At 40.4% G+C, this 16,616-nt stretch overlaps 1 protein-coding gene across 2 annotated transcripts in view; it reads right to left on the bottom strand.

The window, feature by feature from the left end:
* NELL2 (neural EGFL like 2) overlaps window positions 1–16,266 on the bottom strand; it is a 114,467-nt gene extending 98,201 nt beyond the window's left edge. Inside the window, exons 1-2 of one of the 2 annotated variants that reach the window (XM_033161656.1) lie at window positions 16,073–16,266; window positions 15,553–15,681 (exon numbers count right to left, since the gene is read on the bottom strand). In XM_033161656.1, the coding sequence (XP_033017547.1) occupies window positions 15,553–15,681; window positions 16,073–16,130 (187 nt within the window). In that variant the 5' untranslated portion in view covers window positions 16,131–16,266. The remainder of the gene's footprint in view (window positions 1–15,552; window positions 15,682–16,072) is intronic. The other variant, XM_033161655.1, reaches the window with a different exon arrangement.
* Between the last annotated feature and the right edge of the window lie 350 nt (window positions 16,267–16,616).

The raw sequence follows: 16,616 nt of genomic DNA, 5'->3' as shown, positions 1-16,616 counted from the left end.
TTCAGTTTAATCCTTGGTTTCTGTCCCTGCCAGATGAATCTGCTCAATGTTTTTTGCCATTCTTTGAATTGTCCTGTTCCCTTAATTATTGGTATTGTCTGAAATAAGAATAACATCCTCGGTAAAATGTTCATCTTAATTACTGCTATTCTTCCACTAAAGGATAACTTGAGTCTAGTCCATACTTCTAAATCTTTCTTAATCTCTTTCCAAACAGGTTGGTAGTTATCTTCAAAAAGATTAATATTTTTGGAAGTTAACCATATTCCCAGGTACTTTATTTTCTTTGACACTGCTATGCCCGTTTTTTGTTCTATCTCTGAAATTTGCTCTTTTTCCATATTCTTTACCATCATCTTTGTCTTGGTTTTATTCAATTTAAATCCTGCTAATTGTCCAAATTTCTCCATCTCCTCTAATACTTTCGGGACGCTGTTCTGGGGTTCTTCTAACGTTACTACTAAATCATCTGCAAAGGCCTTTAATTTAAATTCTTTTGCACCAACTTTAATTCCTTTTATTTCCGGACTTTCTCTCAATCTTTTCGCTAAAACCTCCAGGACCGTTATAAACAATAACGGTGACAGCGGACAGCCTTGTCTAGTGCCTTTTGTTATTTCAAAACTTTCTGTTATTTCATTGTTCACTATTAATTTTGCTTTCTGATCAGAATATATCAGAATGCTCAGAGATCTCTTACCTAACTTCATCTATGCTGCGTAAGTGGTTGTTCAGTTGTTAGTCAGAAAAGATAGCTTTGCTATTTTTAAGCTTCCAAGTTACTTTACCTTGTGCTGTTATTAGAAACCTTTTTAAACCTTGCAACTTTCCATCAATAAAGCATTATTATAATGAAGTGCTTGATTTCCTGGACCTACCCAGCTTGGTTATGGGTCCACACAAAGATCAACTCACTCTGCCTCAACATCTGCAAAGAAATCTGACTTACCCAACCTTTGGAAATAAATTTGTATTTATTTCCCTTGCCTTGGTGAAAACGCTTATAAGAGAAGAATCAAAAGACTACATTATGGAGTCTGCTGCAATAGTAAAGATTTGATTCACCCATTGGCTACTCTCAGTGTGTCCCCGCAAAGGTAGGTTTAAAAGATGGTTGTACTGTTAGATTTCAGTGCCAAAAGTGGGTACCACTTGCTAAAAGGGAAAGCAGTATGGCTTTCTGGCTTTTCTGCCAACAAGATGGGCTTGTTTTCAGTTATTTCTATACATGCCCAGCAATGGTTTGTGCACATGATGCAGGTTTATAGAGAAATTATTTTCCCATTACACCATGATTTCATGCCTTGGATTGATGTTAAACTTTCTAAACCATGCTTGCTGGTTCAGGTAGGATGGAAGGTTCTAAATGCTTTGAAAATACCTCTCTAACGGAGGGAGGTTGCAATCTAAGCATAACATACCCATGAGCAAAGTCCATCATTCTATTGATTGAGACAACAGATACAACTGTGATGATTTCCAAAGTTTAAAAAATGTTGAAATTCCCTGGTTTTTATCAGATTCCAGTTTTCATCTGACATATAAAAATGAGTATTAGACAGACACAGGGTTAAAATAGGTGGGCCAATTTAGCTAAGTAAGTGAGGCCAAAAGAGGAATTGTTGTAATCTATTTTTAAAAAATCATAGGGATTGACACAAAAGTGTTTGGCATTATTTAACATTAAAATATAATGGATACAATGACTAATAGCTACAAACTACACACTAGTAACTCTAAGATGAAAATCAAGTGCTTTATAACTATTAGATATAAAAAAAAAAAGTTCAGGAAGAAGCTCTCTGAAACAACTGCCAAAACAGTGGCTATCTCTTTCATTTTCAGAACATACATATTTTTATTATGATACTCCTGTTAGGTCCCGGTTGAGTAAATAGGTTTTCTACCATGAGTGTCTGCTTGTTAGGATCTTAGTTTTTTTTAATGCATTCATTGTATCTGCATTTTTTAATATTTGGGTATTAATTGCCTTGAGACGGTGACTTAGAAGACAATCAATAAATCAACTGTAATATAATAATAATAATAATAAATTCACTCACTGAGGAGTAAGTCCCATTGAATTTAGTGGGGTTTACTTCTGCACAGTCATGCACGGAGCTGTACTGCATGAATGACATGTATAAAAAGCTTCAGAGAGAAACTTATGCAAAATATATAAATGTATTAAAAAATAATTAGAGCCAAAGAAGAAAATAAGAAGTGTCAAAAGTTTAATTTTGGTAGAAATGAAACAAGATAAATGAAGAATAAGCATATCAGTAACGATTGCAAAATTTTCAATTAGCATGTTCCCAATGTTAATTGGAATGGAGACTGTTTCATTATTAAACCATATTTTAGCCACTTCCTTCAACTCTAATACCAATTGAATTTGGTGAGAGATAGCTACCTTCTGATAGACACAGGGATGAGGAAAACAGTTCATTTGTCATAGCTACTCTACAATACTTATAGAAAGTAATATTTTTGCAATATATTCTCCAATGGTTGGCCTGACCTCATAAACCCATATCCATCCAGACCTAAACAGATTTTACTAGAATTTCACCCATATTACTAATGAAATGTCCAGGAACTTTACTTAACTAAGCCTACTGCAATTTGACCCAGCTCTAGGTGTTTTTCTCACCCAAACCAATTACTTCCTGTTCTGTTTGACCCTTTCATGAGAAATATGAAAAATGATCCAGGTAGGCTTCAAATGGGTGCCAGTGAAAAAGAACCAGAACAAAAGTTCAGTAAAATTTATTTGTGATGATAATTGAAATGCAAACCCATTTTTTTTTAATTCTGGCTGTCCTTGAACCATCAGAGTAATTTTTAAAATGGGTTTCAGCAAATTGTTAGTGCAAATTTAATTGTGACACCTGCCTCCTAAAGTAATAGTTCATGAATAAATAACATTTCCAACCTAAGCACTTTCCTAAAAACGAGCACTTTCATGAAATATTTCAATGGCATGAATTCCAGAATACTGATATTAAAAGGTTTATTAATATGGCATCTATCATATAATGTAATTTACATAAGCAATTTATATTGTGCAAAGCTTAAATTTAATCCCAAATATGGCATGCTCTGGTCTATGGGGTCACGAAGAGTCGGACACGACTAAACAACTAAACAACAACATGGAAATATATCTCCAACACACAAGATGAAGCAGAGTTTATTGGCTTATGGTTGATAAAAAACATGGTTTAGAACAGGCATGGCCAAACTTGGCCCTCCAGCTGTTTTGGGACTACAACTCCCATCATCCCTAGCTAATGGGACCAGTGGTCAGGGATGATGGGAACTGTAGTCCCAAAACAGCTGGATGGCCAAATTCAGCCATGCCTGGTTTAGAATAAGGATGAGGAATTTGCTGCTTTGCAGATGCTGTTGAATACCAACTCCCATCAGTTACAGTGAGCATGGCCAATAGTGAGGGCTAAGGCTAGTTGGGGTCTCGATGGTCACATGTTCTCCTTCCCTAGCCTGGAACAAAGTTAGGTTCCAGAACCTATGAGCCCGTATAATCTAGACTGATTTGTCTATTAAATTTCAAAGGAGATCTATTAGAGAGCCCCAAATTCATGTGAAATGAGGGTTAAGACTTTCTCCCTCAGTGAAAAAGATAGTTGCAGGAGCAGGAACTGATTCAGTACCATGTCAAAAGTTTGGAAGAAGAAGAGAAGAGTTTGGATTTGATATCCCGCTTTTCACTACCCGAAGGAGTCTCAAAGTGGCTAACATTCTCCTTTCCCTTCCTCCCCCACAACAAACACTCTGTGAGGTGAGTGGGGCTGAGAGACTTCAGAGAAGTGTGACTAGCCCAAGGTCACCCAGCAGCTGCATGTGGAGGAGTGGAGACGCGAACCCGGTTCCCCAGATAACGAGTCTACCGCTCTTAACCACTACACCACACTGGCTCTCCAGTTTGGAGAATAATAATAATTCCAAGACTCATAAGGTTCTTGTCCCTGGGATATCTCAGATAACAGTGATGAGAAAGCACAGTGGAACAGATTCCTCCACTAAAGAAGTAACAGAATCATCTTAAATCTCAACCACAACAATCACCAATCCCTAGGATTGCTTCCCTTCTAGTTGCCTCACAAATAGCAAGGAATGCTCTTCAGAATCTCTGCAGCACCCAGCATCCTGCCATCATTACCATACCACACCCAGAAGTGACAAGCAGTGCTCCAAGACACTTATCAGTGTTCCAAGACACTTATCAGCATTGCCAGATTACATTTGTGAGCTACTCTTTCTGAGAGATGCTCAGTAGGCATCTTGCTATCTGTCCTGCCAGGCTCCGTACAGCCTGCTGTGCTCTGTCCATGGTCCTGATGCCTGACATCCTACATTCCTAATGTGAACTGTTTGCTCTTCCGTGCTTCTTCCCTACTGATACCTGAATTCACTTATTTCTAGGACCGAAACTACTCTCTGCAGCTGTGCACCAGCCTTGAACAGTGCCGTGGCTTCCTCCACATGAAGCCAATATAGTTGCTTACAACTGTTTCCCAAAACTCCTTCAGCTGCCTGATATCCATTTGAAAGTTTGATGCAGCTACTAACTGGACATTCCTAGCTATGAGGAAGTTTTATAGATAAAAGTTAATCCTGTGGGTGGAGAGGGTATGTAACTGATGTCAGGAAGCATTGCTTTAATTATATCTAAATTTAACTTTTTTAAAAAAAGACATAATTAAATCAATCCTAAACATTGGTCATTACTTACTACAGGAATAGGTAATATCAAAACTAAATGAAGTCTCCTTCCTGTTTACATCTGGCTATGACAATTCTAAATTGGTGAGATTATTAGATACACAATAAGGTTTCCCAAAAGACGGGATGTTACCACTGTTCTTGCTGAGCCCAGCAAAATATACTACAGAGACTCCTCTAGCAGCCTGTGGAAATGATCTTAAGGAGAAAGTTGCTGCTGCAGATGAGCAGAGAGAATGCAAGTAATAAGATGTCATCTCCTCATTTTGCATGCTACATTTGGCCACTTAACTAAGAGAAAGAGGCTATGCTGCATAACTATTGCTTAAGCAAAACCAGGATTTACCAGGGCGGAGTTCTGGAAAACAATATGATCCTTAAATGAACTGTCCTTTGTATAACCTGACAAGTGAATAACCACAACTTGCTCCTACACTTCTACAGATATGAAATACTGCTTCCTGAGGCATATAGTAGCTTCCTGGACTGTCTCAGTCAATCCAAATTGCCACAAGAGTATCTGCGATACAAAGGCTCAACATATGGTTTGTATAGGAAGCGTGTATACACTTAACATTACACATGCCTACAGCCTTCCAGATGTTTTTTGTATCCCATTTGACTCCAAGCAATATGGCAATGTTGCCCCCAAGACTCCAAATTTCCCTTTCTTACATTATGTTTCATTTACACATTTCATATTTACAACATGCTTTGATAAAGGTGATAATGGCATTAAATTTATTACCAAGGCTCGGTGCAAGCAAGCTGTGAAAAGTACCCCCTCCCCCCAAAAAAGGCTTTTTGACAAAACTTCCTCAACCAAATTGAAGTATGTATTCATATAATCAGCTTCTAACTGTTTCAGCTATAAATCAATTTTTAAGTGAAGATTTGTTGAACAGGCAGAATTTAATTTCAGCCACTTGTGAACAGCTGAGGTCTTTAGACATCACAGTCTTGGGAATGTTGATAAAGGAGCTTTAATCTCTGCAAGCATTCCAGAAGTGTCAGAATCATGATGCAGCAATAAATTTTTGATTTCACTAGATTGGCTGGGAAGAGGACTTAGTTCTGCAGAACATCCGAAAAGAAGAATGCATATCTGGCAATGATATTCACTTTCATTATTTACAATGCCATTTCCACACTCAGCTACTTTTTTGTAAACGTGATAGAAGAAAAAGCCAATCAAACAGTCAGAATCTCTCTAAGTACGTTCTCCAAGGCAACAACGTGCTTCTCCTCTGACAATGGCCATGATGAGAACACAAGCACATTTATTACAAAGACAGGCAGCAGTACTGTGATTCTGCACAAGCACAACTCTATTTTAAATCACACATTTTCATTCAGATTAGTACAAGAGACACCAGATTGTGGCAGGGCATAAGAGACAAAGGATGACAAAATGGAATAGAGGATGGGGCTCCTTTGGTGAATACAGCCCTTCTTACCCTGCAGCATTATGGCAAGACAAATTGTGCTTCTTGGAATGAAAAAACAAAAGTGGTCTTTCTTCAGCTGGTGAATCACGTCACATAAAGGGAAAACACAAACTAACCAATGGCGGGCCACCCTTCAGTGCTGCCACCATTCTTCAAAAGTTTGGGTCTTTTTTCTTTTGTAAATTGCTAGGGATGCAAAGAAGCCATGAACCTGATATCTAAAGTAGCATCTGCTGCTAGGTTCTTGCACAGAGTCCTAAACCAGTTTTAAATGGTTCTTGTATCAAAGGCTATAGTTAAAGGTGGAGCCGGTGTCTGAAAATCTGAAGACCACTTATCCATAACCCCTACAGAGTTTATCTGAAATTTTTGGTTCCTCCAGGTTACCACTGATCAGACCTAACACAAGGAAGTAGGCTGAATATCAGTAGCCTCGGCCCATTTAGTTAAACCTTAGAAATCTAAGCCAATTTGAGTGAGGACTTATAGGTGCTGAATCTCTCTAAAGATTAATGTATCTTTTATAACAATCCTGTGTTGTCAAGGATCCTATAGATGTACTTGATTGCAGTTTGTTCTGAATAGTACCCTCATAAAGTACCCTCCAGAGCCACTGTTGTCTAATTACATCGTATTCCAACAGAAGTATATTTGGTTTATGGAGATTGACTGTAATTGCACTTCTACAGCCATTGCAGCCTACTGTATTCTCACTGACTTAAATGTGTGTTAAATCAACATTTTTCTATCATGCTCTTTTCAGGTATCACAGCATTGTCACACAAAGCACAACTGTCACAGCTTTCAATGCATACTTCAACTTTTTTCATATTTCCCTAAATATTCAGTTCACAAGGCAATGAAAAACGCATACCATGCTGAGCAAAAAAGAAATTTTCAATTAGAAGACTGTCAAGCACCATATTAAATCTTGTCACATTTTTGCCTTGAAACCTAAAACTTGGGTCTTCAGTCCCTAGCATGCTCACTTGAAGCAGGTCCAACCGAAATAAATAGAACTTACTTCTTCATAAACATGTTTAGGGGGGAGCTGTTAGACTACAATTGTGACTATGTTTACAAATGGTTAACAGAACACGTTTACTGAAAACACATTGTGCTCGATGGAGTTTGTTTACTTATTTTCAACCTTTATATCCCCACCTTTCACCTGAAGGTCATAGGGTGAGTTACAACGCCAAGTAAGTGTGTGAAGGATTATAGACTGACAGGTCATTCCAGAGGTGGGGCATTGCAGTAGCAGAGCTATATCCAAAGCCCTGCCAGCTCATGTCAGCAAGGGTGGAAGCTGGGGTGGATTTGTTATTTTGTCATGCCAGCTCCAAGTTGGCATAATGGAGAAACCTGCGCTACTCTCTTAAAGGAGCCATAGGGATTTCTATCCAGTGGATCCAAAACAGCTGTTACCTCATTACATTACTTTCTCACTCTGCAGAATTACCCCACCCCATGGTTCTCCCTACCCTGTCCAATTTATCTGCTCACAAATAGGGTGGATAATTTCAAGAAGCCACTTGCACTCAGTTCTAGCCCAAAACAGAGGTTTTATACCTTTGCATTCTCAATACACTGTATATGTGTGTGTGCATCTCTGTGTGTATCTCTCTCTCTCTCTCTCTCTCTCACACACACACACACACACACACACACAGAGCAGTGGATATAATAGAATCATATGGAATTTAGCCATGTTTTTTAATAGCATCATGGATGTTGACTGTATAAGGGAGCTAGCTTAGAATATCAGATGCATATCGCACCACTGTAATATAAAATACTCTAAGATGGGCTCCAAAGGAGCCTGCTTAACTTCATATATCCCTTATTGTAGTATTTAGGTTTTAGGTCCATGATCTGGCTAAAGTTAGCTGCAACCTACTCTCAAGCCATTGTGCACAGGATTGCAGCATAAGTTCCATTGAAGACTGTGGGACTTAGCATGCTTGCTCAGGAATATGCATGCATAGGCTCAGGCTGCAGTCCTTTGCCCCCTTCTCCAGCAGTAAGCACAACTGAAATTAATTGGACTTGCTTTATATGAATAGAAAAATATTAGGTTAGTCACAAATAACTTGCTTCATTGGTTTCAGTGTGGTGTGGAGTGCAGTTCTATGTATGTTTACCCAACAGTAAGTCTCATTGTGCTCAGTAGGGCTTATTCCATGATAAATGTAAATTAAGTTTAGCTGAACTATGGTCTACATGCATTGTTTGTAAAATAGATGATTTATTTTTCCCTTCAACTGTAAACTATTTTGCATTTCTGCATCTATTGTCCTATTATATTTTGACCAGGGAGCATTTCATGGACTACCATCTGTGCCTGTCTGTGGCTGATAAGTTAACTGCATATGTGTTCATGCTCTTTGAAAGCCCCTATTTATCTGCGACAAGCTTTTTCATCACACCTATAAGCAGAGTTCCATCTCTTTCCATGAATAAGTTTATTTAAACATATTATTATTGTCGATTCTATTTAACCTATTTCTTACCCATTCTTCACTACACAGCAATTTCAGCAGAGTTATAACTAGTGTTTCAAATGCATAATACAATTACTAAAAACAAGGCCTACACTCATTCTCAGCATGCATGCACGCACACACACATGCACACACTTGATCCCTATTATTTAGCATATTATCTACCTAGTTAGCATTTTTCTGCAACCTATTTTATTAATTAGCATCATCCTCAAAACCAGGGAAACAATGTGTATCAGCAATTTGCTTTTTAAAAAACTATAAAAATTGCTTTAGCTAAGGGTACTTTCTTAACATACACTCTTGCAAGCAATAAAGGGCATTTTGGGCAGCGCTTGCTACTTAAAGTCTTTTTTTTTTTAAGCTTCCACCTTCTCCAGCTCAGATAAAGAATTGATACAAGACCCACCTCAATCATTGCTTAACGTACTGTAATGATTCAAAGCAAGAAACTGTAGCAAAACCAGTGAAGGAAAACAAAATCAAGCACAAAGATTTGTAACCTGGATTATAATGCAGGACCCCTACATTATTTTCAAATCTAGTCCATCTCTTGCCTTCTAAATTGGTATCTAATAGAATATCTGCAAAGGAAAACATGGAAACGTGGCTCCTGCATATCTGAAAGCATAGCTAAATGTTGTTGATTCTAACTAAGTCATGCACAGAACAGACCCACTGAAATCTATGAACTTAAGTTAATCACGCCAGTTTATTTCAGTGGTCCTACACTATATAAGACTATATAAGACTTAATTGATACAACCCTAAGGCGTTAAGTTGGCTTCATGTTTTGCAGGCTACCATGCAAGCAATAACTGGTAATTATTTAGAGCCCTTCGAGCTGAAGGCCCAGGGGAGCATATTGTGGTTTGTCTCCATTCTATTTTGGGCAGGGCTTGCTCACCCATGAGACAAGTTGAGGTGTGGATGTCTTCACCTGATGCACATTCATTACCTGTTTAGTTTCTCTGTACCTGCATTCCCCCCCACACACACTCCTATTCATAAAGCTGTCATCTGTCTCAAATGCACAAGCCTCAGCTTAGCAGTAAAGCAAATATGCTTTACAATTTCAAATCACAAGGAACGGCCCTGTACAGCTGGAGCAGCATCTCCACCCCCATCGTTCAGCCCGGACACTGTGGTCCAGCTCTGAGGGCCTTCTGGCAGTTCCCTCATAGCAAGAAGTGAAGTTACAGGGAACCAGGCAGAGGGCATTCTCAGTAGTGGCACCCATCCTGTGGAACACCCTCCCATCAGATGTCAAGGAGATGAATAACAACATGAATAACAGCCCTGTGTAAGAAAGTTTTTAATGTTTGGTGTTTTTATTATGTTTTTATATTTGTCGGAAGCCACCCAGAGTGGCTACGCTAGGGCAACCAGTCAGATGGAGAGGGTGTAATAATAATAATAATAATAATAATAATAATAATAATAATAATAATAATAACTAGTTTGAGGGAGAAATGCATCAAACAACAGTATTTCTCAATGATAGATATGGATTGTGGCCAGCTTCAAAAGTACACAGCTTTGGACACCAGTTGTGGGGATGCACTAGATATGAAGTATATGAGTAACATGCACACAGCCTAAAATTCCACACCCTCCTTGAGTTATTTTGCCTGGGTAGAATGTGTCCATGAACTGTAATATTCCTGCTTGCCTGGATGGAGAAGTATATTGGGAATCTCTGGTTTTGCATGGCTAGGGTGTAGCCTGCTGTACAAAGTAAAGAGTCAGTCTTGTCTTTTCTTTTGGCCATTGGTTCTGCTAACCAATGGCATGTAGTCCCCAGAAGGTTGCTCATGAAAGAAAATAGCCCTTGGGCTAAAAGGGGGCCTCCCTACCCCACCCCCTGCTATAAGAAACAGCATGATGTGCATAGAGAATGGAAAGTATCTCAGCTATATTCATTCTGCAGAAGAAGATGCCTTTAAAATCCATATACTAGCTCTGCTTGTTTTTTGTTACTTGGTAGAAAGGCATTATGCAATAGGCATGCTATGTTTTTAACATATATCAGCTAGGAAAAGTCTCCATCTCTCAGGTCCTGAATGAACCGAGTGAGAATCCCTTAAAGAAACAGCTTATATGCTTTTAGACAAAGCAGGATGCTTCCAGTCCATTCATACTTTCATGAAAAGCCAAAATATCTCTCTCCCCCGTGTCTTCAAGCCAAATTCTGAAAACAGGTAGGTAGCTGTGTTGGTCTGCCATAGTCAAAACAAAATATTATTATTTTTTACCAGTAACAAACTTAGTTGGTCTCTAAGGTGCTACTGGAAAGGGGGGGAAATGTATTTAAAAACAAACAAACAGAAAAACGTCTACTTTTTCAAAGTTCCCTACACCAGCAAAAGCTTGCTTCATTTGCCTTGCACCCTGAGAAAAAAAAAAGAGCTATGATTGAGTCACAACATCAAACATTGTTTCCAAAAATGTAGACAAAGTTAGCATGTGAAACTGTAACACCATAACCATAACAAGTTTTAAACATAGCTACACAGTATTGCTATATCACAGTACAAATTGACCTGTTTTAGTTTTATTGTCTGACAGCAGAAAGAACCGTTGAGGAGCCACTAACTTCGAAGTTCCATCATGCATCATGCTGACAGATTAAATCTGCTCTTTGGTGTTCTGTTCCATGGTGTGCTTTATCACAACCCACCATATAGTTCTACCCCATCTGTTGTTGTTGGGGGGGGGGGTGCATGCATTTGCTTGCTGAAATAACTGAGCATACTTTATATACATACATGCCAACTGTTCTAACAAAAAAGGAACATCTTTTCTGAATGTCTCCCATCTTCTAACACTGAGCACCAGCTCTCATTCAGCTGGTCAGTATGCATTACAGTTATCAAATACGTAATTAATTGTCCTCAATATGTCAAGCACAGTAAAAAAAAAAGTCAGCAGACAGCTGTATTCATTAATTCTAATGGTACAGTACTGCATTTTGTCCATTTCCTTTTTAGTCAAAATGTTTTCTATGACTCATAAATAATTATAATAGAGGGTGGCTTACTTAACGAAATATGGATTTTTGCAGTTAATGACCAGTGTTCATATAACTTGCTTTTATTTTTTACCTACATTGACTTGTTTTGCAAACAAATATAGTACAATGCATCATTGGATCATAGAAATAGAATTAACCAATCATAATAGATATTGAAGCTTATTTGTGTATGTTTTCTGATTGTTTGGCTGTTCTATTCCATTCCATTCCATTCAACAAAAGCCCAGGAGAACCCACTCTGCAAAATTCACAAAGTCAGAGAAGCTTCTTTGAGGTCATTTTAGTCAGGTCTAATGCATATAAACCCAGGAGTCAATCTATGTATCATTTCTATATCACTGTTTTCATTTTATATCTATTATGACATTGTTTTGTTGATATTTATCTTATACTTTCATTAACTCAGTCAAAAAGAAGTCCATGAAAAGGTGCATCAGCTTATGAGTCCGAGGCCATCTTGTTTTCTATACCTCACAGCAAACTAGTGCTCTCTTATTAACATTCAGTGTTTCAGCAAACATCTTAATGCAAAATCTAAGTTTCAGAGGCAAAGGGTTCACTACCGTATGCTGTAGCTTGAGAAAAATTAGTGCTTCAGCCAACTTACTCCAGAGTAGTCTTAAAAACATCCTAGAGATGTCTCAAAGGCAAGTTTACAGCCTAAGACACATCTTCATATATTTCCATAGGTTAAGCTGAAATAGATGTACATGTGACCAATGTGATCTCTATAGTTATTCATTCCCACTTTACATTATCCTTGTAAATATTCATTTGCGGGAACTGTGCCCCCCTCCCCTTCATTCATTCATACTCACACACAAGCTTGTGCAACTATTGCAACAACATAGATGGAAAGTTTGGTGGAAGAGGCCCATTCGATCTGCATGCTCCCTCTCATTGGGGGCCAGTGAGATGAGAAAGATCCATCCCATCAACTCTGTCCATATGGTTCATAAATACATAGTGGTCTATATGGCACCATGTGCAAACAGTTTTTATGCATGCCAGTTAGGTGAAAAGCACCCAAGTTGTTAGCACTTTGGAAATGATTCATTCATTGTGCGAAACCAATGAAATAGAGACTGGGGAGAGTTGTTTGGGTAAATAATTGCATAAGGCCAGCGCTAATGGTTGAGATTTGCCCAATTTATATAAATTACTTTTATTTAATTTTAATATGCCACATCTTTCAAGCAATATAACCTTGATGGCATCCCTGACTAGATAAACTTAATGTCTCCAGTGGGGCAATGGGTCAGCACATCTGGCTGTTAACCAGAAGGTTGGTGGTTTGAGCCCGCCCAGGGATAGCTGCGGGCAGGATTCCTGCATTGCCGGGGGCTGGACTAGATGGCCCTTGGGACCCCTTCTAACTCTACAAATTCTGGGGAAGCTGCCTCTTCTCAACTCTTGGGGGGGGTTAGAGAAAGAGACAACAACAAGAATCAGAATGAAAGTAAAGTCTTTGAGTTGCTGTACTTGCTTGGCTCTCCTCCAAGGAGAAGAAATTGTATCACTTTACAAGATGCATAGCACATTTAGAAAAGCTAAAAAGCACCTGCAATTACAGGTGTATAAAGAAAAAATGAATGCCAAGCATCCATTTTTTCCTGAAAATAAAAAGAAAAATGCAGGCTAAGTCTTCAGACTCAGCAAAAATAGGAGAAATAGAAATGTCCAAACTTTAAAATTCACTTTGCTGGAATTGCATTTGGTTTTTTAAAAAATGCACACAGTGATACAGTGGTTTATGAACTTAATCCGTTCTGGAAGTCCATTCTTAAACCGAGGCATGCTTTCCCTAATGAGGCTTCCCGCCGCCAGTGCCCTTCCACCGTTCGGCTTCCGTTCTTAGACAGAGGTAAACTTTGCAAACTGGGACACTACTTCCGGTTTTGCAGAGTCCTTAAACCGAATAGTTCGTAAACAGGGCTGTTCTTAAACTGAGGTACTACTGTATGTGCAGTCCTTAACTGTTCATATTACCAGCCTCAAAATTGTAATTTTAGATTTTTATTCTGTCGAGATCCCTTTCATGTAGATGTCTACATCCTGTTGAAAGAAGGCTTTTTTCTGTTTAAAAATAGCAGGTGTCAATTTCTCTTTTTAAAAGTGTATGCTCTGACTTTTCTGTGTTAATGGTCACAGTGACACACTCTGGTTGAATGTAGAATAACATCCTTCCACAGAGTCCTCCAGTGACTTACTGGTAGGTAGTCAGCTTTTGATACATTATTTTATTGATTCAGAAGTTCAAGCCAACATCACTGCCTGGATTTTTCCTTAAATTACAGCTTCTTTACAAGGCCTCCCTTTCCCTCTTGTACTAAAAGTGGGGGGGGGGATCTATAACTGGAACTCCTAAGAAAACAAATGATACATATAGGCTATGTGCTACATAGAAGCAAATTGAAACTCTTCTTAATTCACCATGTGAACCATGTTCTCCAACTTTACATAGCAACATTCAGCGCGCACATACAACATTGTTGCATTTCCTTCCCAATGCCACTATGATATCAGCCCTCTTTTAAATAAACAGTCTGATAAGCTACTTCAGAAATGTTCTGCATTGTGATTTAAAAATCTAATTCTGTATGTAATCTTTTTGACATACAAGGGATGGGGGAAAGCATTTATCTCAGAAAATTTTACCTTTATACAATACACTATAAACTGCATGAAATAAATGCTGCTTTTTGGAATCCTACACTAGAAGTGTCTTTGAATATATTAATGCAAAATCGAATCAAAAGACAGCTGTCTCCTTATTCTTGGAAGGAGCGTTTAGATTTATTAAAATTCCTTAAAATTAGTGGGTGATTAGCTAACTAAGTCATACTCTGAACGTACTCATGAAAGTCATTGACTCGTTATTTACATTCAATAGTTTACTCCGAGTATGACTATACCACCCATTATGTACATAAAGAATTCCCCCCCCCCAAAAAATTCAAAATTTAACAAGGATAAAGGTTATACCTGTATAACCTGTTAACAAATCTTTTTGCAAGGGCTTCTATATTTTTCCTTCAGACTTTTTTTCACAGAAAAAATGCAGTATGTTATTCCCATTCCCCACTTCTTCACACTCTTAGTTTTATGTTTTCTCCCTAGTCTTGTTTTCTCCTCTAACCATCAGCGAGAACAAGAGCTTAGCCTGGCGTGTCTTCCCAAATAAACCAATCTCAGCCAGCCCAGACGAATCTGTTTATTATTCAGGGCTCCCCACGCCTGGCAAAATAAGCCATCTGCCATCAGCTTTCCTGCTGACCATTAATTAAGGGCCTATCCATCAAAAGAGGGGCCAGAAAAGTGAAAGGAGAGAGACAAAAGTGGAAGGAGGGAGGGGGAGAATCAGCGAGGCTTAACAGAGCAGCCAGGCAGGAGCCTCGCTGAGCAAATGGACCAAGTCGCGTCGGGAGCCCAGAGGAGCATCGCCTGCCATCCGGTTAATGCAAAAAAAAGTTTGATCAAACGCATTTGCCAGCAAGTTCAGGAATTATTCAGGTGGCCTGGGCTGACCCTGCCCGCAGAGCCAGCCCTGGAGCCAAAGCGAGAATGAGGAAGGATGGGTGAATGCATAGGAGCCAACTCCTAGGGACAGAGGTACCTTCGGAGTCCCTCCCCCCACCAATAAAATATTGGAGGGCGGCCCTGCCTCCCTCAAAAAAGTTGATAGCAATTGCCATTCAAATATTGTGTGTGTGCCATATCCTGTGATAGATTATGTGGGGCGGCGATTCTCTCCCCTACCCAATATTTTATTCAAGTTGGCACCCCTGGATGGATGGATGGATGGATGGAGGTCCCATACCTTGGAAGAAGAAAGCTTTGCTCCCGTTGTGCAGCCCTTGCACTTGCAGCACTCCGGCCACGGACTCCCCCAGCTGCAACTCGCCCAGCACGTCGATCTGCAAAGAGGGGTCCACGCCAAAGCCAACCGCTGGATCCAGGCGGGGAAGAGAAAAGAGAAATTACTACCAACGCCCCTAACTTTTCCTCCCCCCCCCAAAAAAAACCCTCCTCCTCCTCCCCACCCGGATCCTGCTGCCACTCCCGTTCTGGAAGGCGCAGGTATCTCCTCCTCGGCTCAGCCGCACCAGCCAGTCCTATTTACATGACCTACTTTCGCAGCATCCCTTCGCAAAGTTCTCCGCTCGTTTTCCTTTCCCGGATCCTTCGTCTTCCCTCTCCAACCTCCCCATACTGAGCCGATTCCCCATCGGGGTGGGGAAGGGGGAGGTTGAGAGACACACCCCGAGACTCCCCCCCCCCCACACTCGATGCCTCAAGGAGAGGCTGGTGCCGCCTGCAACGCCCCGCTCGAGTCTCACCTGAGCTCAGGAAGAAGAGGAAGAAGCCCAGGGCGCTCCAGCAGCCCGGGGACTCCATCGCGCGGGAGGAGAAGGACGGCGCCCAGAATCACTCCATAGTCCTCGAGGAAGAAGCCGGGTCTGAAGGAAGCCAAGCAGCCGAACGCCCCAGTCTTCTTCCACACACCCCTCGGCGTCCTTATCCTACTTCCCCCTCAACAAAAAGCCAGAATCCACCGGGCGGAGGAGGAGGAGGAGGAGGCGCCGCGAGTCGAGTCCTCCCCAGCCCGCAGCAGCATCTCCGGAGGCGCGAAAAGGGCGCGGAATGGTGCCAAAGGGGGAAGCCGGAAGAAGCGCCTCAGCCACAGAACCTGTTGGAGGGAACCCGGCGGAGAGACAATGGAGGGCGCGAGGCGACCCGGCGGAGGGGAAGCGGCAGCCTGTGTTGCTCCCTCGCTCGCTCGCTCCCTCACACGACGCGCACACAGACTCTTTCTTTCTCCTCAGGGCTCCTCGGTCGCCAAGCCTCCGCCGCCGTCACCAGCCACCAGCGCTCACTGCCACC

This window comes from Lacerta agilis, chromosome 10 (genome assembly GCF_009819535.1).
Source record: "Lacerta agilis isolate rLacAgi1 chromosome 10, rLacAgi1.pri, whole genome shotgun sequence".
Lineage (NCBI taxonomy): Eukaryota > Metazoa > Chordata > Lepidosauria > Squamata > Lacertidae > Lacerta > Lacerta agilis.
The sequence above is the reverse complement of the archived record's forward strand: the minus strand, read 5'-3'. Positions and strand labels throughout refer to the sequence as shown.